The sequence below is a fragment of the Lathamus discolor genome, chromosome 3 (genome assembly GCF_037157495.1).
Source record: "Lathamus discolor isolate bLatDis1 chromosome 3, bLatDis1.hap1, whole genome shotgun sequence".
Classification (NCBI taxonomy): Eukaryota; Metazoa; Chordata; class Aves; order Psittaciformes; family Psittacidae; genus Lathamus; species Lathamus discolor.
The window spans coordinates 3,794,238-3,817,130 of record NC_088886.1 but is presented as its reverse complement, the minus strand read 5'-3'; the positions used below and the strand labels follow the sequence as shown (position 1 = coordinate 3,817,130).

General features: G+C 42.5%; 1 protein-coding gene and 1 long non-coding RNA gene across 6 annotated transcripts; one reads left to right on the top strand and one right to left on the bottom strand.

Annotated features, from left to right (window-relative positions):
• Positions 1-975: 975 nt before the first annotated feature.
• LOC136010816 (uncharacterized) lies at positions 976-3,367 on the bottom strand. The gene is made up of 4 exons (XR_010611013.1): positions 3,187-3,367; positions 2,974-3,102; positions 2,286-2,399; positions 976-1,086 (listed from the first exon to the last, which is right to left on the bottom strand). It is a non-coding gene; the product is annotated as an uncharacterized LOC136010816 (long non-coding RNA).
• A 4,270-nt stretch (positions 3,368-7,637) lies between these two features.
• On the top strand, positions 7,638-21,394 carry USP1 (ubiquitin specific peptidase 1). 5 transcript variants are annotated; one of them, XM_065673184.1, is made up of 9 exons: positions 7,638-7,731; positions 8,241-8,473; positions 9,580-9,703; positions 10,120-10,227; positions 10,797-10,957; positions 11,833-12,551; positions 13,606-13,776; positions 14,898-15,099; positions 19,797-21,394. In XM_065673184.1, exons 2-9 carry the CDS (start codon positions 8,310-8,312, stop codon positions 20,524-20,526), a joined length of 2,379 nt encoding a protein of 792 aa, XP_065529256.1. In that variant the 5' UTR covers positions 7,638-7,731; positions 8,241-8,309; the 3' UTR covers positions 20,527-21,394. The 5 variants fall into 5 exon arrangements, with proteins under 5 accessions (XP_065529256.1, XP_065529257.1, XP_065529255.1 ...); XM_065673185.1 differs by lacking the exon at positions 7,638-7,731 and adding an exon at positions 7,779-7,872; XM_065673183.1 differs by lacking the exon at positions 7,638-7,731 and adding an exon at positions 7,879-8,010.
• Positions 21,395-22,893: the final 1,499 nt, after the last annotated feature.

Sequence of the window (22,893 nt, the reverse complement as noted above, 5' to 3'; positions counted from 1 at the left end):
GTGTAGCTCTAGGACGTTCATAGATCACACCCAACTGTGTTTTCTCCTAAGTTAAGAGAGAGATAAATGAGCTGCATACTGCCTGCAGTATCACAAGCTATAAATCTTGATCTCAAAACTGATAAACTCTCCCACATGGAGAAGCACATCATGGTTTGTGCACTGACAAGCACATGATTTGTGGCTCAGGCCTCCAAGCTGACATTTGCCTTTTGGAAACTGAAATAAAAAGGAGCTCACTGCAGGCTTTGCAATGGAGTTTACAGAACCACTGCCATTTCTAATTTATTATTTCCTGCTTTTCCTAAAATCTGTTTATTTATGGGTGCCTAATTTAAAGCATTTTGGACAACAGCTGGCCACACAGGTCAAGCCTTTGGTCTGGGTTTTACATGGCAGAGACTGGTGCTGCTCTAACTCCACCAGTCCCTCCTGGGTGGGAAGGAGTTGCTCTGCGACCGGTATTAGCAAGATCCAGTGAAGAAGATCCCACCACTGATGAGACATTAGCTCTGCTGCTGCCTCAGCCCCTTTGTTTGACCTCTAGTCACAGAAAGCAATCCTGTTGATTTGCTAGAAACCAGGCAAAGCCCTGGAGAGGTCCTGCTCTCAAGGGGACCACAGTCCTACAGAGGCCAAATTATTCCCACATGGACCAACACAATAGTATTGAAGTTAAATGGGTTTTGAAATTATCTCAGATCCTCTGAAAGCAGATGTATCTCATCAAGCAGGAATAGTTTAAGGTTTGTGATGATCCCAGGCTGTTTGCTGTGGGAAGAGTGAATTTTCCTTTCCAGTGTAGTAAAGTGAGTGGGACAATTCATTCCTGTGTTTCTGATTGTGAAAGGATTACCAAACAATAAGAGCTCTAAGTATTCCTTTCTATTCCTGAAGCCAGTCCTGTGTGGACATTATATAGTCAGTATTCTCATGTTTGTGAATGGTTTCCTACCTTTCCTGCTGTAGGGGCTTGGATCGAGAGTCATATTCCTCAGGAGTGGAATAGGTTTTGCTAACGTGAACAGTGGAGAGCCCAGCGTAGGCACAGAGCTTCCTGCATGGAGGTCCCTGGGTGATGGGAGCCTGCTGAAAGAGCACCTTGTCTGTGTCCAGTTTGCACAGTGTTCACAAAATTCAGGGTAATTCTGACAGTATGGGGACCCTGACAGATTTATAGGCCTATCACTGATATGGTTGCAGGGTTTGGAAGCTGCTCTCTCATTTATGTGTTTCAGCAACAGCTAGAGGTTGTGGAGGGTTTTTCCTTTGGGGAATGGTGCTCTGTACTGGAGACTTCCTCTAAGAGTCCAGAAATCCAGCCTCTGGGGAATCTGCTCTTTCCAGGCATTTCATATGGTTATTTTTGGCTATGTCTGTGGAGATTTCTGGTCTCCCAGTGCAGTTATTTTTTATAGCATATGGCTGTGAAGGCTATAGTATTAGACATAACTTAATCTTGCATGTTTGAGTGTCTCAGAACCGTACATATGCAATTACTGCCTCTTGCACCTGCTCCCTCTCTGGCCTGTATTTGAAACACTACTGCAAGAAGCCCAAGCTTTGGAGGCTTCTAGACAACAGTTCCTTTATTGAGTGTGCTAAGCCACCATAAATATTTAATTAGGTGTTGCTCTATTTTTAGTTAGATACAGAAAAAAAATAATCCCCCTTTCCTTACATTTACACAGAACATTTTCCTGCTGCAAAAATCTCCCTGCATTGACAAGAAGCCGTATTTTAAGAGGGTGCATAAAATTTGAGAGGGTGAAAGGCTGGTGAAGAGGAGATTGCACTAAGCTGAGGGGTCTCTTCTGTGGCTCTCTGGGTGGGAAGGCTGTTGGACGGCTGGTTTTGTGACGGAGCTGTGCTTTTGGGCAGCATGGCACCATGTCGTGCTGGTTGGAGCAGCAACTTCCCAGTGAGAGGAGCTTCTACTTCTCCTGTGTTTGCTGTCTAAAATAAATCATGGCTTTGCTGGTATTTTTTAATGCAGAGTCATGAATCAGCTAACCAGCCTGTCCTGGGTACGCCAAGGGGTGACACTGCCTCTGCCATAAACCTTCAGATACAATCATTACCTGGACTGTAATTACAGTTGATGTATGTGTGTGTATCTATGGAAGAAAGCAAAGGCAGAGGTGTGACTGTACTGCCAGATTTAAACAATGAGTTGCTGGAACTGCAGCAAAGATTTCACTCCACCCATTAACCGCACAGGTTTCCTAGGAGGGTTTGTTAAAATTAGCTCATTATAAAGCCTAATTTCATGCTGCAAACATTACCTCGTGTCATTTGCCTTGAAATGGCCTCCAGGAGCACACACTAAATACCAAGAATGAATCTTGATTTCTCCCGTAGTTCTTATACTTCAAAGGCAGTTTGAGCCTTGCTGCCGCCTGTAATTAGAAAGTCAATCTGATTACCCAGTGTGGGCAGCCCATCTCTGCCGTGTCCTTGATTTCATGTCCTGTGGTTTCCCACATAACCAACTTCATCTCTTTGACGTCATCTCTCTTCATCTTGCTGATTTCTACTCAAGAACTATCTGAAAACTCCGCTGTTCTTTTCAATGGTTAAAGGGCAAGCTTAAAGGACACATTTAAAATGCTGTATAAGCAGTGACCTCAAAACCAGCATTTGCTGGCACAGGATGAGAATTAAGTACACTGAAATCAACAGAAACTAATGCTCTAATGAATACAAATTTAGTTAAAAAATATCCATATATTGCAAATGGCTTTCCATACAGGTGACAGAGGGGAAACTTACAGAACACTCAACCAGAATGTCTCTCATATTAACTTTGTCTTTAGAAGCCAGAGGGAACTAACAAGTAGAGATAAAAAATGAAGTATGTGTGGTTTGGTTAAAATAATGATGATGGGGAATGAGGAAGCAATTTGTGGGTATGCTACGGGAGAGAAATTATTTAAAGCAAGAGAAGTGTTATATGTAATCAGATAAAATTACCAATAGAAGAAGTAAAACACATTCAGGAAGTAGACCTGACATGGAGATCTACCGGGCTGAACAACAGGCTCATCACAGGATGACACAAGAAGCCTCTCTGAATGGAAGCATCCGGAAACAGACCTGACACTGTGGAAAAAAGGGCAGGTGAAGCTTGTTCTAAACACGTGCTGACTAAATATTGCAAGAGGTACTTTACTGTCTTGTACTTACTTGATGTATTGGTTAGGTGGCATAGGCATTTGTTGATTGCAGTAATAATTATACTTAAAACTGAGTTGAAAGCTTCATTAGCCAAATAAAATGCAATAGACAGAACAAAGCCCTGTAACAACCATGTGAAAAGCTGCGTACACTTCCAGTCTCTGCAACTGTACTCTCTGCTAACATCTCCCCTCTCTCTTTCACTCAGTTACTACACCTGAAAGTTAAACCATGAGCCTGTAAATGTTCGCAGCCTAACTTTAAACTAGGACTCCTGAAGTCACTGATGGTGTTCCTAGGCAAAAGTATACCTAAAGCTTACCTAACACCTGTATATGAGGAATTAGATTCTCAGACTGCAAAATCCTTGGACACAAATAGTCTTTTATCACGTTTGCTGAAGCAGATTCCACACCACACACTTGACAGGGTAGACTTTTATTGAAATGCAATATTAGTAAGTAATTAAACAGCCTTAGTCATGTCATTTGACTTGAGATCTGCCAGGACTCGCTCCGTATCGAGCACAAGCCTACCTGGAGCAACTGGACTCCCGCCTTTGGAGTTTATTCCAGTCTGGTTTTGATTCACAGTCAAGCACTCAAGAGATGTCATCCTCTCTCATTACACCACTCTGCTGCCACCACAGTCGTGACTGCCCAGCACCTTTCAGCTCCCTGTGAAGTGACTCCTCATGTGGCCGCTCAAACTAGCAGCATAAAGCAGCTTTAATGAAACACATTATTAAGGAACCAAGCAGTTACATGACTTCTGAGCACCACCCACCTGGATAAGACTTCCTTATGCATGCTCATTGTCTCATACAAAAGAACCTCTGTAGTCCTGAGTGTCTACTAACCACAGTGAAGTTAAGGCAATGTTTGCTAACGCAACTCAGTGTCATGCTGCAGAACCCAGGTCAGGAAATCCAGCAGCTTTCAATGGGAGCTCAGCATCTAGCCAGCTTCAGAGCTCTGTAAATCCCACTAGCCAAGGAAATAAATCTTTAGAACAATATATACCTTGAGAATCTGAACCTTGGCTCCTTGGGTGATGGGCCTGCAATTGTGCAGGCATATGAGGATATTTTACCCTTTAAGAGAAAGCAAAATATGTGTGGTAAGCACGTATATGACTGAAGGAGTATATATAATTTCTGCCATAATTCATATGTGTATTTAAGGATATTGATCTGCAGTAATAATTAATTCATGTAGCAATGTAAAAAACACCCCAAAAGGTTGCAAAGAACTTTTCAGAACAAAATAGCTTTAAATACTCGGAAGAAGCACCCCGCTTCCCATTTTTTTTTTCTTGCACTACCATATCAAATTGCAAATTTATACATTGCTGTACAGGAAACACAAAAATAAAAAAGCATACACGAGTCATGAGGGAACTGCCTGAAGAGAAAGGAGTAAAATACCCATGGATGTGGATAGGACATTATCAGTGTCCTGGGTTCAGCTCTAACAGCTATTTCGCTCCTTCTTGGCAGCTGGTGCAGCACTGTGTTTTCAAGTTTAACCTGAGAACAACATTGATAACACACCAATGTTTACAGCTGTTGCAAAGTAATGCTTACTCCAATCAAGGACTTTTTCAGTCTCATGCTCTGCCAGTGAGTAGGGGCACAGGAAACTGGAAGGAAGCAAAGTCAGGACCCCTGACCCAAACTAGCCAAAGGGGTATTCCATACTACAGCATGTCATGGTGTGGTACCCCCTCCCAGTACAGAAACTGGGGGAACCTACCCGGAAGGCCCAGATCGCTGCTTGGGTCAGGCTGGGTATCAGTCAGCAGGTCGTAAGCAATTGCATTGTGCATCCCTTGTGTTTATTGTTTTCCTTTTCCTTTTCCCCTTTTAGTTTCATATTCTCTCCCCTTGTTATTTCCCTTATCATTACTATCATTGGTGGTAGCAGCAGTGGTTTGTGTTATACCTTAGTTACTGGGCTGTTCTTATCTCAGCCCGTGGGAGTTACATTCTTTTGATTCTCCTCCCTATCCCTCTGGGAACTGGGGGGAAGAAGAGGAGTGACCATGCAGCTGCATGGTTCTGAGTTACCGCTGGGCTTAAACCACAACACTCAGGACTAGCACCTTTTCAAAAATGGCATGGCAATCATGCGTGATTTCATGGTTTGCTTTGGTATTTAGCAGAGAGCCCAGTGCCCTGCCTGGGGATAGCAGCAGGAGTTTGTCCTGGGGTCCTTGGACAAGCCAAGGGGAATGGCTTTAACCTGCCCAAGGGGACACTGAGCTGAGCTCTTAGGCAGAAGCTCTTCCCTGTGAGGGTGCTGAGGCGCTGGCACAGGGTGCCCAGAGAAGCTGTGGCTGCCCCATCCCTGGCAGTGCTCAAGGCCAGGTTGGACTCAGGGGCTTGGAGTAAGCTGCTCCAGTAGAAGGTGTCCCTGCCCGTGGCAGGGGTTGGAGCTGATGAGCCTTAAAGTCCCTTCCAACCCAAACCAGTCTGGATTCTACCATACTTTCACCTTTGCACTGAGTACTCAAATACAGGGTTCCTCTGTCCAAGGTGAAAGGATGCTAAGGCCTCAGTCTGGGCATGGTTTGAAGTCAGTTATGAAACCAATCCTATAAAATATCTTATTCAGTAATCTAGAAAACCTTTGCAAAAGTTTTCCAGTGCAGTCACAGATGTAATTGCAATAAAACTGTGTTCTAGCTTAACAGGCTTTCCTTTTAATACAATTATTAACACCAGTGCTGAAGAAGTGTGACTGACACATGGAGCTCCTTATTCCTCCAGATAAAGGATGAATCTTTAATAGATTTCTGACCTTTTGGGGCAACATTACATTACATAGCATCACAACATACAGACTTAAAGGAGCAGATCCGTGGTGTGTAAAAAATATTTACCCCAGCAACGCCTCCATTGTGTTTCTCCCATCTCACACTGTCCAAGCCCTGCCAGAGAAGAGCTGTGAAAAATGTAAGGCCTTATGTATGACTCTTTGATTCTATATGGAGTAAATACAGAGTGATCTTCAGAGCCAGGTGTGTTTGTGGAATATGGAAGCCATCATAGAATAGCTAGGGTTGGAAAGGACCTCAAGATCATCCAGTTCCAACCCCCCTGCCATGGGCAGGGACACCCCACACTAAACCATCCCACCCAAGGCTTCATCCAACCTGGCCTTGAACACTGCCAGGGATGGAGCACTCACAACCTCCCTGGGGCAACCCATTCCAGTGCCTCACCACCCTAACAGGAAAGAATTTCCTCCTTAGATCCAATCTAAACTTCCCCTGTTTAAGTTTTAACCCATTACCCCTTGTCCTGTCACTATAGTCCCTGACGAAGACGGAACTTCATAAGGTTGGCATCAGCCCACCTCACAAGCGTGCCAAGGTCCCTCTGGATGGCATCCCTTCCCTCCAGCGTATCAACCGGACCACACAGCTTGGTGTCATCGGCAAACTTGTAAAGACAAGAGCTCGTAACTCACAGCAAGTGAAGCCACAAAGAGATGATTGAGGTCTTTCATCATAAACAGAACAACTGTGTGTGCTGCAGATGCTTGGTGACAATAGGTTTAAAATACTTAACTCTTTTTATTACAAGAAAATGGAAGGCATCTCTCTTTAGGTTAAGCACAGAAAGCACCTCCTGATGAAGGTCTCGGGAGCCTGACACTTACTTTAATACATTCCCAAGATGTATTTCACAACCTCTCATTAGTTTTGACTGTCCGAGACGTTTTTACTCAAAACAAAAACATAGTATTAGTCTGGAACAAGAAATAAGTCTTAGCTTTTCTGTAGAAAGGGGCCTTTGTAAACAGTGCAACGGATCTGTAGCTACCCCATATACGTGAGAGGCAATAGGTGTATTTAGTCAGTCACTGCACATTGCTTATACATAAAGGCTGTCAGCGAACCTTCTGTGTAAACAGCAGAATGGAGGAATCTGTATTATTTTTCCGCACACCCTCCTCTGTGAGCGCACTGATCCCTGCACTAGGACTTCTTTCAGCCCCAACAGCCTCCGTCACGTCCGCGAGTTACTGCGCTCGCCGTCGCTGTGCTGCTAACGCCGCTTAGCGCGGCTCTCACGGGAGCTGGGTGCGTACAGCGTGAGCTCGAGCGCAGAGGAGCGCAGAGGAGCGCAGGAAGCCCACCGGCCGGTCACGTTCCGTACCCGGAGGCCGGGGCCGGCCCTGCCGCGGCCCGCGGCCCGCCCCCGAGCGCTCCGACACAGCGCGGCACCACCGGTACCTCAGCGACCTCCGACGGCGCCGACGTGCGCCGCGCGCCTCTCGCTCTGATTGGCGGAGGCGGGGAAGGGGCGGGGCTACAGCCGGACCAATCCACCGCCGCCGAAGGAGTGGGGGGGAAGAGGGGTATCTCCGCGCAATGGTTCGTCCCAGCCGCCTTCCCGTCCCCCCCACCCTCCCCGCTGCAAGCCGGAGCCCTTTAGGCCGGGCCGTTACCAGCGCTAGCGCGCGCTTACGCAGGACCCCCGTGGGTTGGCCTCCGCATTGCCTGACTGCAGCGACGGAGACGCGGCTCCGCCGTGCCCGTGCAGAGGTGCCTCTCGGCTCCCCGCAAGCCGGTGTGAGACGCACCGCCTGCCCATCACCATGGCCCTTCTGTTCTGCCTGGCGCCGGCGGTGGCTTCCGCTCCGGCGTTTGAGCAGGGCGGCTGCGAGCGCCTGGGCGCGAGGAGGGGTGAGGGCGCGGGTCCTGGCGGCGCGGAAAACGCGCCAAGTTTCCCGTGGTGGGGAGAGCGGCGCCCCGGGGCGCCCCGCGGTCTCCATGGCAACCGGCGGGCCCCGGCGGCGGCCCGCTCCGCGCCCCCATGTAGCGGTGAGGAGAGGCGGCCCCGCCGGCCGCCCGGGCCCGCTGTGCCGTCCTCGCCGGCGGGCGAGCGGCCTCCGGGCGGGCGGGCCGGGCCGGAGGGAGGTGCGGGCGGTGCTGCTGAGCGGGGGGGGTCTGCCAGAGAGGGGAGGGGGGTGTCCCGGTCCGCGCTCTGCTCCAGCGCCGGTTGGTGCTTCCCGCACGGAAAGTAAATGGCGACTCTTGTGTGTGTGCCTCAGGTGTGAGCGCCCGTTGCAGCTCCCCGGCCGCGCCGGCCGCTTCCCGAGCTCCTTTCCGCGGCAGGAAAGATGCCGGGGGTGTTGCCGAGTGACAGCACTGCGAGAGGGAGCCCGTCGAAAAAGAACCGGCTTTCCTTGAAGCTCTTCCAAAAGAAGGACACGAAAAGAGCACTGGATTTTACGCAGCCGCAGGAAAATGAACAAAAGAGCTCGGAATTCAGAGGCTCCGAGATGTATGTAAGAGTTTTGCTCTCAATAAGCGTTTCTGGGTCTATTGTGGAAGTATGATAGCGAGTCTGATGCGGCGGATAAACAACGCTGCGCCATCCAGTCTTTTAAGTGTTATACCCTCGCATAAGTATGTGCTCTGACATGTAGGAAATAAACCCTCAAGCCAAGGTAATCAAACTGGACTTACTGTTCACTGTAACAAATGCCTCTGTTTTAAGAAAGCGAGTTTGCCACGCTGTGGTTGTTTAGTTGGCATGAACTTTTTGGTAACTTGAAGAAGTTACCTTATTTGAGCTTACCATAAGGCAGCTGGTCTGACGCTGAATTATTTAAAGCATACTAAAACGTAAGGTTGTGCAAAATGAGTTTTAATAATAAAATACTGTGTTTTCAGGTTTATTTCTGCTGCAAGTAAAAGAATTGCTCGTGCAGGTTACTGCCATTCATTAGGGTGTTTTGAGCCCAGAGTGAATCTGGCAACTCATTTCACTGCAGCCAGAGGGGAAGTTTTAGTGGGAAAAATTGTTTAATCATGGTGAATGACAAATGTTTTGGAGACTTTAAACTTTGGTTTTGTTGGTCAGTGCAGTGCATTAATCCCTGTATATAATGTACCAGGTTTATGGGATCCCCCCCTTGCTCTTTTTCCCTGTTTTTCATCCTTTTAGTTTGCATACAGATATGAAGTGATGTGAACCTGAAGCAGGAGACAGTGATAGGAAGTATGTGGTAGGCACATTTTTCTTAGTGCTGCCATAAGAATGAACAAAGAAGATACAAAAGTGTTCTGAAGAGAACTTTTTTTGTTCCTTAAGTGGGTCTCCTGGTAGTTCTTGACAAATACCTTATTGGAACTAAAGGCAGATTTGCCTGTAAACCTGTCTGCTTTTGTGTAGGTTGCTGAAGAGAAAGCCTGTGTTTGAGTGCCCACAGTAGCCATATAGACACTCTCAGAAACACTGACATTGTGATCTGTGTATACAATTAGTAATGACTTCTATAAGCTAGCTCTGAGGTGGTGGATGGCCAGGAGGGAGTTTGTGCATGCACACCAGGAGGAGTCGTTGTCAAAAACTATCTCTCACGCACTCTTTTCTCTGCTTAATAGTGATCAGGTTGTTCCTGCAGCGCAGCCTCCCTCGCTTGTTAGCTGTGAGAAGAAAGACAACATGTTGCCTTTTGTGGGCTTGAACAATCTGGGTAACACTTGCTACCTTAACAGTGTACTTCAGGTAAGATAGCGTTGTTCAATAGGCCTCAAAACCATGATTTTCTTTTGGATAAGCACAAGTGGATGAGATTTGGAGTTTGATATTGCGTAGATGTCTGCATGTATTGTGAAGGGAATCTAATTACAGTGGGGAAAAAGATGATACTGTAGGTTGCCTTGATTGGGTAATTTTTACGCTGGGCACCTCCCTGCTATGAATAATCTGCATCTTTGAGCAAGCTGCTCTAGTGGAAGGTGTCCCTGCCTATGGCAGGGGGTTGGAACTGGATGAGCTTTAAGGTCCTTTCCAACACAAATTATTCCATGTTCTTTGCATTTTGTGCAGCCCTGGGAGATGCAGCGCTAGTTTGATCATAAGCGTGGATATGTATGTGGAGTAATGTATTACTTTATCAATTATTCTCTTGTTGTTTTCAGGTATTATATTTTTGTCCTGGCTTTAAAACTGGAGTAAAACATTTATATAATATTATTTCAAAGAAGAAAGAGTCTTTGAAGGATGAAGGAGAGCAAAAAGCAGAAAAGGTAACATCTCACTACACATTCCTTTACTTGTGCTTTTGGAAGTGAGGCTGTAGGCTGGGAGTGTAATGAAAATTTAACTCAGTTTAACTCAGAAAATCTTGCAAACAGATTTATTCTGTTTGTAAGAAGTTTTGCAGTTTTGTTTTCTACGGTGATGCATACCATTATGTATTTGTTTTGAAGTTGTATTCAGACTTGAGTGTCTTGTATTCAAATTTCAGTGTCTGTAAACTTGTAAGCACAAGTCTTGAGTTTAACAAGAAGTTCTGTTAAGCTCTGATATCTCACCATGCTTCTGACATTAAGATAATTATGATACAGTGCTTTTGAGTGGATGGAAATTAGGGTTTGGTTAAGGAAAGTTTGGGTTTTTAGAATAATGGCTGGTCTGGCTTTTAAATTTGTTTTCTATTGGTAAAAGAGTAATATGTTGTCTGAAACTCACCTGCTTCCCACATCAGAAAAATACTCCAAAGGTCTGCTAAACTAAGCAAGGGTAGGAAAGAAAAAAGTTTGTTGTTGCAAACAAAGGTGCAAGTGTCTGTTTTCTTCTTATGTTGTTATTACAGGGAAATTGTAAAGAAGATCCACTGGCAAGTTATGAACTAATCTGCAGTTTGCATTCACTGATCCTTTCAGTTGAACAGCTTCAAGCCAGCTTTCTCTTAAATCCAGAAAAATACACAGATGAACTTGCTACTCAGCCACGAAGGCTACTGAATACCCTCAGGTACAGATTATCTTAAACACATTGTCAGAATTTCACTTGAAGTTTTGAGGTCATTATCATTGTACAATGCAGCATTAGAGACTCATGTAAGGTAAACAGGCTTAAATTTAGAGTATGGTTATAAGAAGTGAGGTTTTTTGTGCTTATTCGTACTTTCATATCATCCTAAACTTGAAAGTAAATTTTCGTTTTCTTGGAATCCCAGCCTGGTTTGTGTTGGAGGGGACCTTAAAGCTCATCCGGTTCCAACCCCTGCCACGGGCAGGGACACCTTCCACTAGAGCGGGTTGCCCCAAGCCCCTGAGTCCAACCTGGCCTTGAACACTGCCAGGGATGGGGCAGCCACAGCTTCTCTGGGCACCCTGTGCCAGCGCCTCAGCACCCTTACAGGGAAGAGCTTCTGCCTAAGAGCTCACCTCAATTTCCCCTCTGTCAGTTCAAAGCCGTTCCCCCTTGTCGTGTCACTAAATGCCCTTGTAAAAAGCGCCTCTCTGTATTTGTCACTCCCTGTAGGCACTGGGAGCTGCTCTAAGGTCTCCCTGGAGCTTTCTCTTCTCCAGCCTGAATAAGACCAACTCTCTCAGCCTGTTTTCATAGGAGAAGAATAGAATTTAAATCCAGCTAAGCCTTAAGTGTCTAAATATTCTCATTGACCTGAGAAGGACTGATGCTGGGTTGCAGCTGAATGTGTTTAAATGCATAAGGCTGTAGTTACCTTTCCATGTCTGCCTGCAACAGAGAGGACTTATCTCTAGGTTGGGAGAGGATCTTCTCCCAAGTTTATATTTAAAGTCCCTAATTTAAATCTCAGATCACATTAGCCAGTTAGCAGAGTATAATTAGTCTTCGTTACTTTTACTCATTACTTTTACTAGAGAGCTGAACCCTATGTATGAAGGCTACTTGCAGCATGATGCCCAGGAAGTTCTGCAGTGTATCCTGGGTAACATTCAAGAAACGTGTCAGCTACTGAAGAAAGAAGAATTGAACAAACTGCCCGTGGAAGAACCTGCAGCTAAACCAGACCAAAAACATAACCCAAATACTGAGAGCAATGGAACTGGCAGCCCTGCTGAGGAGGAGGAGAACTCACCAAGTAGCCACGTTGGAGAGACAGCTGAGGACAAGCTACTCAAAGGCAATGGGAAGAGAAAAAGTGATGCAGAGGGTGGCAATGCAAAGAAAAAATCCAAAGTATCAAAAGAGCAAATTGCAGCAGAAGAGAATCAAAGACAAACCAGGTCAAAGAGGAAAGCGACAGGAGAGAAGTTAGAAAATCACACCGACGCCATTGCCAAGTGTTCCAGTGAAAATGAGAGTGCAAAGCCAACACAGAAGAAGTCCCGGCTCAGATTAAACTGGTTAAAATCTTCATGCAAACAGCCTAGTATTCTGTCTAAATTTTATAGTCTAGGAAAACTAACTACAAACTTGGGATCCAAAGACCCAGGGAAAGAAAATGATGACTGTGAGCTGGAAGAGTCATCTGTAAAGTGTGAAAATGGCAACAGTATTAAAGAAGAGTATCATGAACCTGCATCTCCTGTGGAAAGCCATAATGAAAAAGGAACTGAAAAAGAACCAAAAAAGGAAGGTTGGTGACCAAGTGTATGGGCTTAAGATTATTAAAATTCAGAAGTTACTATGTGTAAGAAGTCAGCCTTCAGACTGTAGCCATCAGAGCTCTCCAAATACAAAATTACATTCTCAGGAATTGAAAAAGATTTTTATGAAAGAGAATTTACTTTTATACATGTTTGTAATTTATTTTTTTTGTAACTTGACCTGTTTAGCGTAGATATTGAGAGATATTTCTCTAACATTATGTAATTGTTGTAGAGTATAGATGAAAACAAAAGGCAGAATATCACCAATTTGTATTATTGTAATACAAAGAAATAGCAAGTGGATTCGAGGTGTAAAGGAATGTTACTGTCAGGAACAAACAGACTCAAACCCCACTGGCTATTACTTTGCTTCCCAAGTCTTTACAAACAATATACTCGCCTTCCCTCCCTACTATTTAGTCCTGTATTTCCAACCTTCCCAAGAACTGGGAAAGACAGTGGATGTATTATATATGCTGAGTAGCTGGCAGGTGTGGATTGTGTTCGTGTCGATGAAACAAGACACTTTTGAGGGAAGGGCCTTGGTATGAATTCAGTACTTCATAATTTGGAACTTTCTGATCCACCTGCCAAGTTTTTATAAATTTGAAGGAATACAGAATCTTTTGAGGGCTTCATTTCTTCAGCAAATATGACCAAAATTGGCCAAGAAGTTTAGAAAGTATCGGAGGAAAGGCCTGAGAATAAACAGAAACCAAGGAAAACCACAGTGTGGTGTTCCTTGGGCAGGCTGACAGTCCATACTAGAGAGTGCATTGATGACAAACAGGTTTTCCAGAGGTACACCATGGCACTTCAAGTATAAAACAAGAAACTAATCTTAAAACAGAAATTACCAGTGTGGGGGCCAAGAGAAAGAGGATCCTTGTTTACTTAAATGATATTGTGAAAATTGTGTGTGATTAATCCCTAAAAGGCCACATCTGTAACATTTTATTTTCCAAGAGGGATATCCAGGTTCTGAAATCACTTTAGAATAAAATGCATCTTGGTAAGTGATGTGGTATATACTTTCTCTAGGTACAGAGCTGGCTGTTTTTGAACTAGTGGAGAAGCTATTCCAGGGCCAGTTGGTTCTGAGAACAAGATGCCTGGAGTGCGAGTGCTTTACTGAACGGAGAGAAGATTTTCAGGACATCAGTGTTCCAGTGCAAGAAGATGAACTCTCTAAAAATGAAGAGAGTTCTGAAAGTAAGTAATTATGAACAGGAGTTGTGATATGTGTTTCTGCTTCAGCCAGACTCTGAGGAAGGATAGTGCCATGGTTATCTGGGAACAGTGCTCCTGTTTGTGCTGATTAAAAATAGAGGCCGTTCTCTTATCTCTTGTCCTGATTAACTTTAGACTTTGGGAAAACAGTGCTGATGATGTAGACAGACCTTGATAGCATTAAAATTGTTTCAGACCTTAACACAGAACACGGATTGCTGACAGTCTTTCACTTACGAACATGTTTTCCTGCTTATAAATGGGTATTTTGGTATTCCCTTTCTATGTGGATAAGAAATTCTGCTTTGTCTTCATTTTCTAAGAAATATCTGGTTTTTTTTTTTTTCTCAAAAGAAATGAGTATCCAGTTGAGTTTTTTTGTTAATTCACTATAAAAAGTACTTTTTTCCAGTACTTTAGACTGTTTTCACCTTAATAGTGGGTGGTTTTTTATGTTTGTAAATGTTTGTCCCCTGGTATCTTTCACAACTATTAGTGATCTATACATGTTTTTATAGTTATTTTCAAAATTAAGCATGGCAACAATGCACTTTTGACAGAATTTTAAGGAAATCGGTTCCCATCAACTGAATTTGGAACAGCTTTTACTATTTTTTGCCCTCCCCTTTTGCTGAAGGACTGCAGAGTAAGGTGTGTGGTGCCGTTGGGGTGTGAAATGCTCCCTGCAGCAGAGGTGATCTGTCACCAGCAAGTGTAAAGCTTTTGGGGGAGGCAAAATGTAGAAAGGAGAGGGAATTTTCTGTTTATTTTGGAGGTTTCTCCTCAATGAGTGAAATTCTGGTCTCAAATACATGCACTCAGTTTTACAGATACGGCAACAGAATTAGCATGTGTAATCTGAAGACAAGCTTTGGGAAAAGCATTGATTTTAAGTACTAACATCTATTGATATTTTCATTGCTTCCTGAAATGATTCAGAGGTCTGGAACATCTTCTGTTTCATACATATTGACTGTTCTTTATGGTGTTGAGGCTTTGAGCATGTCTTAGCTTGACATACTTTGTTTTGTTGTTGTTCTGGTGGGATGCATTGGAAATGTAAATAATAGCATGTCTGCAAATGTAACGATTCTCTTTTATAGTTTCTCCAGAGCCAAAAACAGAAATGAAGACTCTTAAATGGGCAATTTCACAGTTTGCATCAGTGGAAAGGATTGTGGGAGAGGATAAATACTTCTGTGAAAACTGCCATCATTACACAGAAGCAGAACGCAGCCTTTTATTTGATAAAATGCCTGAAGTTATAACAATTCATTTGAAGTGCTTTGCTGCTAGTGGCTTAGAGTGAGTATGCAGATTGCCTATATTGTGAAACAGTGTGCTGTTGGAAGGGAAATCTTGCCAAAAGAGGTGAAAATGTCTTGTAACTTTTCCAAAAGCAGATTCCTAGATGAAATTAACTGAAGTCAGTGGGATGTAGCCCCTCATTTCATAAAGGTTTTCTGTTGTTACAAGTACTGACAGAAACTATCTCCAGAAGAACTGTTTTATCTGTATTCTTAAGAACAGCCTGACAACAGAGCTTTCAGACACATCAGGATAACTTTTAGTATCACCTGTGAGTTTAGAAGCAGGTTTCAGTACTTGAGCAGCACAAGGAATGAGAACAAATCTGAATTTTGTGGTTGTAGCTAGTAGTCTGTGGTCTCTGAGTGTGAGTACTAAAATCCAGGGGAAAAATATCAAGAGAGAAACATTTTGGAGTTAACACATATTACCAAAACAAATTGACCAGTTCCTTTAAAAATACAGTAATACCATTGATACTCAACTACTGAGCAATCAGTTTGATGTTATATCCTGTAGAAATCCTTATTGTTTTGAAAGAGATTATTCTTTGAGTGTTCTTTGTATTTTTATTATTGGGGCTTTTTCATACTTAGGAATTTAGGAATAATCTTTGGAAGGGAGAGGGGGGGAAAAAAAAAGATAAGAAAACCCTTGTCCCTACAGTACTGTACACAAATGAAACCATGCCATGACAATTTTTGCACAGCATTTTGCAGTAAACTCTGTTTCTTCACTGAGTTTCCAGTAATGAAAAGGCTTCATCAGGAGAAACTTCTTCTAACTACGATATTCCCTCAGATCCTTTAGCAAATTCTTAACCCTTTAATTGTGTTCTTGAGTGACTGTACAATTTCGCTAACATTCACACACTCAGCCTGTGTTTGCAACTTCTGGCATTGAGTGTAGACATAAGTTTTGCTATCTGGAATAACTTTGCTGGTTGCAGCAGAAGATAAACTGGGGTTGGTTTCAGCATCCCGCTATTTGGGCTCTGCTTCAGAGAGCAGCTCCTGTTTATGACCTTGATGGCTAATCCAGTTCTGAGCCTTCACATTGAGCTGCTTGTAAGTTATTTAGGCACAAATTTGCCTTTTACCCGCCAGGTTCCCTGAGCTTTGCATTTCCCTGTTGGTTGGCTTTAGACCTTCAGAGCCACCTAGCCAGCAGGAAGTCTGATGCATGAAGTATTCCATGGAATTCAGTTTGTTTCCCCAGTATTTTAGAACTGTACTTCTCCAGTATTGAGGTGTACAGGACCTTTGGCAGTGTACAGATACCAAGTACAGGTTGACAGATGATTTCGTCAGAGGATGCTGTATAAGCAAGTGCTAGTAACTGCGGTCAGTATAAATAAGATTTGTAATATAACTAGTGTCAAGGATGGATTAAGATACTTTTACAGGTAGTTTGCCCAAATTGTTAAAACTAGATTTCTGTCTAGTTTTGATTTATATATAAAATCTGGGTTCAGTATTCGTTTTTAGGAGTATCTAGGTTTCTGACAAAGTAGAAAAGGAAACTTCCTCTGTCTCTGCAATGTCTGCTTACTTCTCTTTGTACAAGTCTGCGGTTGTACAAACAAAATTGTCTTTCTGTTGCTCTACATAATATTTGACTGTCACAATGAGAAGAAGTTGCACACTTAAAAAATCATATTGCTATGGTTGAGGAGCCCTTGGTGTGAGATGGTGTCCTGATGTGATTATAGGCTATACAAAAATACAACCCTAGATATCCGCTTGAAGGGAAACCTGAGTATCATCTCCACTTTGCTCCTATATTTGCTACTTTTTGTTTCTACAAGGCAGTACCTGCAGCTTGCAGGTTAACCAGCCATCTCCTGAATCACTTACCTCTTCTCCTGTCCTCGCAGTGTTCAGGTCGTTGCTCCAAAATACTTAAGACCTACAAGTTGAATCCAGTCTCTTGTGCTGTTCCTCGTGTGTCCTCTGAATCATGTCATATGTTTTCTGCCAAGTGTTAGCAGCCAGAGATTAAGGAAGTAAGAGTGGAAAAATGAGATGTAGAACTGGAATCGGTGACAAAGCAGAAGCTGCTTAGAAGATTCTTTCCTCTTTCCCAGTTTTTGGCTTGGAATTTTTATCTTGGACAAAACCAGGTCACTTGTAAACATCTTGGAGTAATAAAGCCCAGCTGCAAATCAAGTGGGAAAGAGCCGTGGCCAATAAAACAACACTTGCTTACTCCATAGTATCCAGTTACTCTTAGTGGGTTTTGAACAATGAGCTTTGATTGAGCTTCCCCAAATTGACTTATGTGAACTTAAAGTATTTATTGTAAAACTTACTACCCTTTTCACAGATGAGATACCAATGGTTTATCCTAAAAGTAATAGCAGACTGTTTTCCTTAAACTAACACTTTTAAACTAAGAATCTTCATACAACTTCTCTCTGTAAAAATTCTGCAGTCTTGTCTGCTTCTCAGTTGTGCTCTGCTGAGTTTTCCGATGACTGAGTTTTAAATAAATAAAGAGAAATGGAGGAGAACAGCAATGTATTTGCAGATAGGTAGTAGAGATTTGCTTTATCCTTTCTAGATGCTGGCTTGCAAAGCGTTTGGTTTACTTAATAAAGCAGCCAGTGTGAAAATCGACTTGCCTGGGGATGAGTAATTCTCTTTGGCAAATGCGTGTGTGGTGAAAAATGTGCTAGGCCATGTGTACTCAGACTGCAAAGCTATTAAGAAACCTGTAACTGGTAACAAAGAAATGTGTAACTGGTAACATCTAATTAAGCGTTTCCACTATATAAATTTAACAACTGTGAGAAAATCACATTGCTGTCTTGTGAAATGCTATCAGGAAAGAGCAGGTGATGTTTTATTTATTTCAAGAAAGGTTTACTTGGTTTTGTTAACAGTCACATTTCCTAATGAGTGACAGCAGTGCCTGTGCCACTGTAAATCCTTTATGTGGAGTATTTCACATCCATGTGTGTTAAAAGTGTTGCAGTAAAAACAGCTTAAGTCTTTAAAGGTGTGTGATAACCTGAGGTATTGATTCAGTACAGTGGGTAAAGTTCTACTAATTTATGGTCTCAAAAGATGCAGTTGCAAAAGTCAAGTTTGTTGTGTATGAACTGTGCATCAGTCAGAGGAGGCAGAGTACTTGGCATGCAATTTTTCTGTCTTCAGATTCTTATGATTCAGAAGAACAAAAAGCTAATAGGAAAAGATTTCCTCTCTTATTTCCTCCTCTCCAAATCTTTCTGATGCTGGATCTCATTCAGAAGGTAGAGCCTGTTTTTTAATGTTTTCTGTCAATATGATTGTCACAGTGTGCTTGAGTGGAACTGGATTTCTGATCTAGAGTATCAGCAAGCAGTTTCTCTGTTTTCTTCTGAGTATCTCTGTTTCTGGTTGCTACAGATAGGGATTTTCAGAAGATGTATTATTTCTCATTAGGTCTAAAACGAGGTTTCAGGTAACTAGATTTGAGTGACTGAGATCATCTGTGTGTGTGTAAATGTATTTATAAGTGTTTATGGCTGTGAACATCACCAAATGTTTAGAAGCACAGCAGGATCAAAACTAAACCCAGGGAAGCAAAAGTAGTAGGTCATTATTGCAGTTAATGCTCATACTGTTACACCATATCTGCAATTTCCTTGGATTAAAGATGATAGTTATTCTTTCTTACAATAAAATACAAGTTGAATAGTAGTAGGTAGCTCTTTGGAACCTATGTTTTACAGGCTTTGTCTATATTCCCCTATACTTTTCCTTACAACACCCTAACAGTTGAGTAAGGCTGAATCAGCCCTGAAATCTATTAGGATATCATAACATATCATTAAATAAATAGGTTAATTAACTGATGCAGTATCTGGCTGATGCAAGATGTAAATCGTGTAGGATCCTTCAGGGAGTCTAATACACAATAAGGTGAAAGTCCCAACACTCTTCAAACTCTTTAGAAGGTCCTTATTGTAATGAGAAGACTTGAACTTTTTTCTCATTGTAGATTTGTGCACTGTGAACAAAATGCTAATTATTTATTGAATGGTAGATGCTTTGCCAAAATAAATCAGCTAGGTAATTGTCTAAAAACTGAGTAACACAGGACAGCTAATGTAGATTCTGTAGTAAAAGGAAGTGTTGTAACTTACTCATCCTTGGGTAACCATTGCATTACTGCTGGCACTAAGATAGGCTGAGAAAAATAGCTTACTCAGTTCTAAGTGACATTAAAGCTACTTGAAAATAAAATAGATCTGTATTCCTTTATTTAGTGAATGACTCTTTCAGAGGCTTGGGAGGGGAAACAACCCTGCTTACTTCAACCCTGGATGTTGAAGAGTTTTTTGGTTTGATCTGTTTTAAATCTGGCAAGCAGGATGGTGTCAGTGCAAGTGTTTAGTGGTAACTGAACAATCAGGATAACAACTCTTTAGCATCACTACGGAGACATTAACTTTAGTTACAGAAAGGGAATCTCCTTAAGTATCTAAAATACAGATACTAGGCTATAATATTAAACATTATAGACACTTGTAAAAATGTCTTTTCTGAACAACAGGGACAGATGCTCATGATAAGCAAGTTGAAAAGTGAGCAACGTCTCCTAGTTTTATTAATAGAAGAATATAGGTACTGCTTTAAGTGACCCCTGTATTGCACTTACTGCAAGCTGTTGTGGCAACAGGTCTTAACTTTATCTTTCTTCTGAAGGTTTGATTGCTATGGTGGACTATCCAAGATAAACACTCCCTTGTTGACACCCCTCAAACTCTCACTAGAGGAATGGAGCACAAAGCCAACCAACGACACCTATGGATTATTTGCTGTGGTAATGCACAGTGGCATTACAATTAGCAGTGGGCACTATACAGCTTCTGTCAAAATCACAGATCTCAGTAGTCTGGAGCTGGATAAGGGAAATTTCATCACTGACCAAATGTATGAAATGATTAAACCAGAACCACTGAACGAGGAGGAGGCGAGAACTGTTGCTGAAGACTACGATGACGGCGAAGTCTCCTTTAGAGTCAATGGAAATGCACAGCCGGGTAAAGTTCTGAACAAAAAGAACATGGAAGCTGTTGGACTTCTAGGGGGGCAGAAGAGCAAGACTGACTGTGACCTCTACAACAAGCCAGCTAACCCAGAGAAGTTCCTCAGTGTAGTTACTGAGAACAGAAATCCCGAGTCTGGCAGCAGTAACGGAGGTGCAGAGTGCAGCACAGAGCACGGCGAACAAAATGGTGTTAATTCCAGTGGACTAGAGAACAAAGCCCTGTACGTGCTGCAAAGCCTGAAAGAGTATGAAGGGAAGTGGTTGCTTTTTGATGACTCTGAAGTGAAGGTTACAGAAGAAAAGGACTTTCTGAATTCCCTTTCTCCGACATCGTCATCTACATCAACTCCTTACCTACTGTTTTATAAGAAGATTGTAGAGTGATACTGTATTTTGACTGTAAATATCAGGGACTTATATACACCGTTTGGTCTGACTTGCATCAAAACTACCTGGAGGAAGCAGCTGTTTTTGAAGCTACTGGATCATAATGTTTCTGGTCTTTTTTGTTTGGTTTAAGTGGCTCAACTTGAATTAACAAAGCGTGACACAGAACTTACTTAACTCACTTAGTAATAACTTTGATGCTGGAGAATAGTGATCTTACCTTTTAGAAATACCAATTTGTATAGTTCCTAAAGGATGCTTACGGGACACGGTAGTGGTTTTAACACAACTCTAGCTCTCAGACATACCTATTGTATTATTAGCTTTTTCTTTTTTTAATAAAAGTTATTTGTATTCATATCCTGGAGTAAATGTATATTAACTAGCAGATTTCATCAGAAGTTGTGTATTTTTGTAACTTGGGAAGTAACACTTCATATTTAGTCTTTGGGTAATCGACGTGGTTTATTCTCCTTATCCAGTTCTCTACAGCTCGGTGCAACTCAAAGCACAAGAGAAGGGTCTTGTAACCTCGTTTAGTGTCTTGGGAGGAACTGAACTTAATAGCAATGTTTGAATGGTCTGATTGGCATCTTGCTGCATAGGTGTTACATGGGCAACGTGTAAATAGGTGTGATTAATACTTCCAACCAGGGGGAGCGTGTAGTGTAATTAAAATAATTTTGTACTTTTAAAGCCCTCTAATATGCATATCTGTTTGAGTGGGTTTGGGCCTTAGTGTGATCCTCTAACAGTTCATTTGTACTTGGAGCTCACTGAAATGTGGGAAAACAGAAGCATTTGGCTTTGATGCTTTGTTAAGAATGTATATATATGAAATAAAAACTTTATGATATGCATCTGAGATGACTAAATCAGCCTTTTGTGTTTGGAGAGGGACGAGCAGAAAGTGAAAGGGGCTGGGCACTGTTACAGAAAAGAGAAATGGAAGATTTAAAGTGCTTTAAGAATAACATTCTGGTTTTTAACTGGTTCTTGTACAGTGCGTCCTAATCTGAAGGTGCTTGATGACTACAGGTAATGTAGGAAAAGGAAATGGGTTATTGCAAAACCAACTGAGATGTTTGGCAATAAACAGAGGTTAAAATCCCAAATCATCTTTCAGATGCTCAAATGTTCGAATCCTGTAAATTACAGACAGTTAAAAATGTTTAAAATATGACACCGGATAGGATGAGCTCACTTCTGCTGTCACAGGATGGATGGAATGACCTGAGGTAGTGCTGCAGAGACAAGGGAAGATGGGCAAGATGTGAGGATGCCCAAGTTTTCTGAGATACATTTAAAACTTTTTCAAATACAAACTGATTTATTCATAGGAAAAGCCCTGGAACCCCCTGCCTAGGTTTTTCTGCAATCCTTAGATTTTTACAATCTTTTATTATAATGTAGTATAAATGCTCATGGAAAGTATCTGTAGTGTGTTTTCCGTCTTGTGGTGGACCTCTGATTTTCTCGTACAGGCCCTGCTTTTGCAGCATATCCTAGGGGATGTTGTATTACTAACGTGTGTTTCAGTCTAGAAAGCTTGTCCTGTCAATAGAAACAGTGGAAGAAAGGCTGGACTAAATTTAGAGTGGCTTATGAACTCCTGCTGAGTAGGTGTCTGTAGTACTTATCTTCTGCAGAGGAGGAAAATCTGGCATTACAGATACACTCTAAGACCTCTCCTTTTTCCAAACCATTGCCACCATAATACATGATTTCATACTCTTAAACCAAGAAACAGCTCCATTAACAACAAACAGTAATCTTACCTTGCAAGAGTAGCCAAATCACAGTTAAGAGTGCTATTTGTTACTGCCTGCAGTGGGGGGGGTTGCTGAATTTCAGCCTGCAAATGAAAGTTTGTTTTTCCACCCCTGACCCAAGAATTACGTTTTCCCATTCCATTTGAGGAACAGGAAATGTCCCAAGGAATAGACTGGCTGTGGGTGTCACTGGAGAGAGACCCAGCTGTGTTCTGTCACAGTGCACAGCTTGAGAGAAGTGCTCGTTGTAGTCACTGAAAACATGATCTGCTGGAATACGACGAGTGAAAACACTCCTTTGGTGTATGGAGATAGGGTGGGGTGGGATTTTTAGAGACCTACTCAAGCAAAGCACTTTAACACCCTTCCTGAACTAGCAGTCACTTACCACAGTAACTAATCCCCTGCATTGCACATGGCTTTGTAGTTCACTGCAATGCAAAACCAAAGTGACTGCCCAGGCTTGGCTACATGTACTGATACAGCAGTTAGGGTTAGGCTGACATAGGGCCATCCAGTGAAATAAAAGGATATTTACACAACTGGATTAAAATTGATGCTTTCCTAACTGAAGAAACCATATACAAGGACC

Excerpts from the sequence above, each read along its gene's own strand:
- USP1 (XM_065673184.1), top strand. The coding sequence starts at position 8,310 with ATGCCGGGGGTGTTGCCGAGTGACAGCACTGCGAGAGGGAGCCCGTCG. Across the intron at positions 10,228-10,796 it reads GAGAGCAAAAAGCAGAAAAG|GGAAATTGTAAAGAAGATCC; the intron begins GTAACATCTCAC and ends TTGTTATTACAG. Across the intron at positions 10,958-11,832 it reads AGGCTACTGAATACCCTCAG|AGAGCTGAACCCTATGTATG; the intron begins GTACAGATTATC and ends TACTTTTACTAG.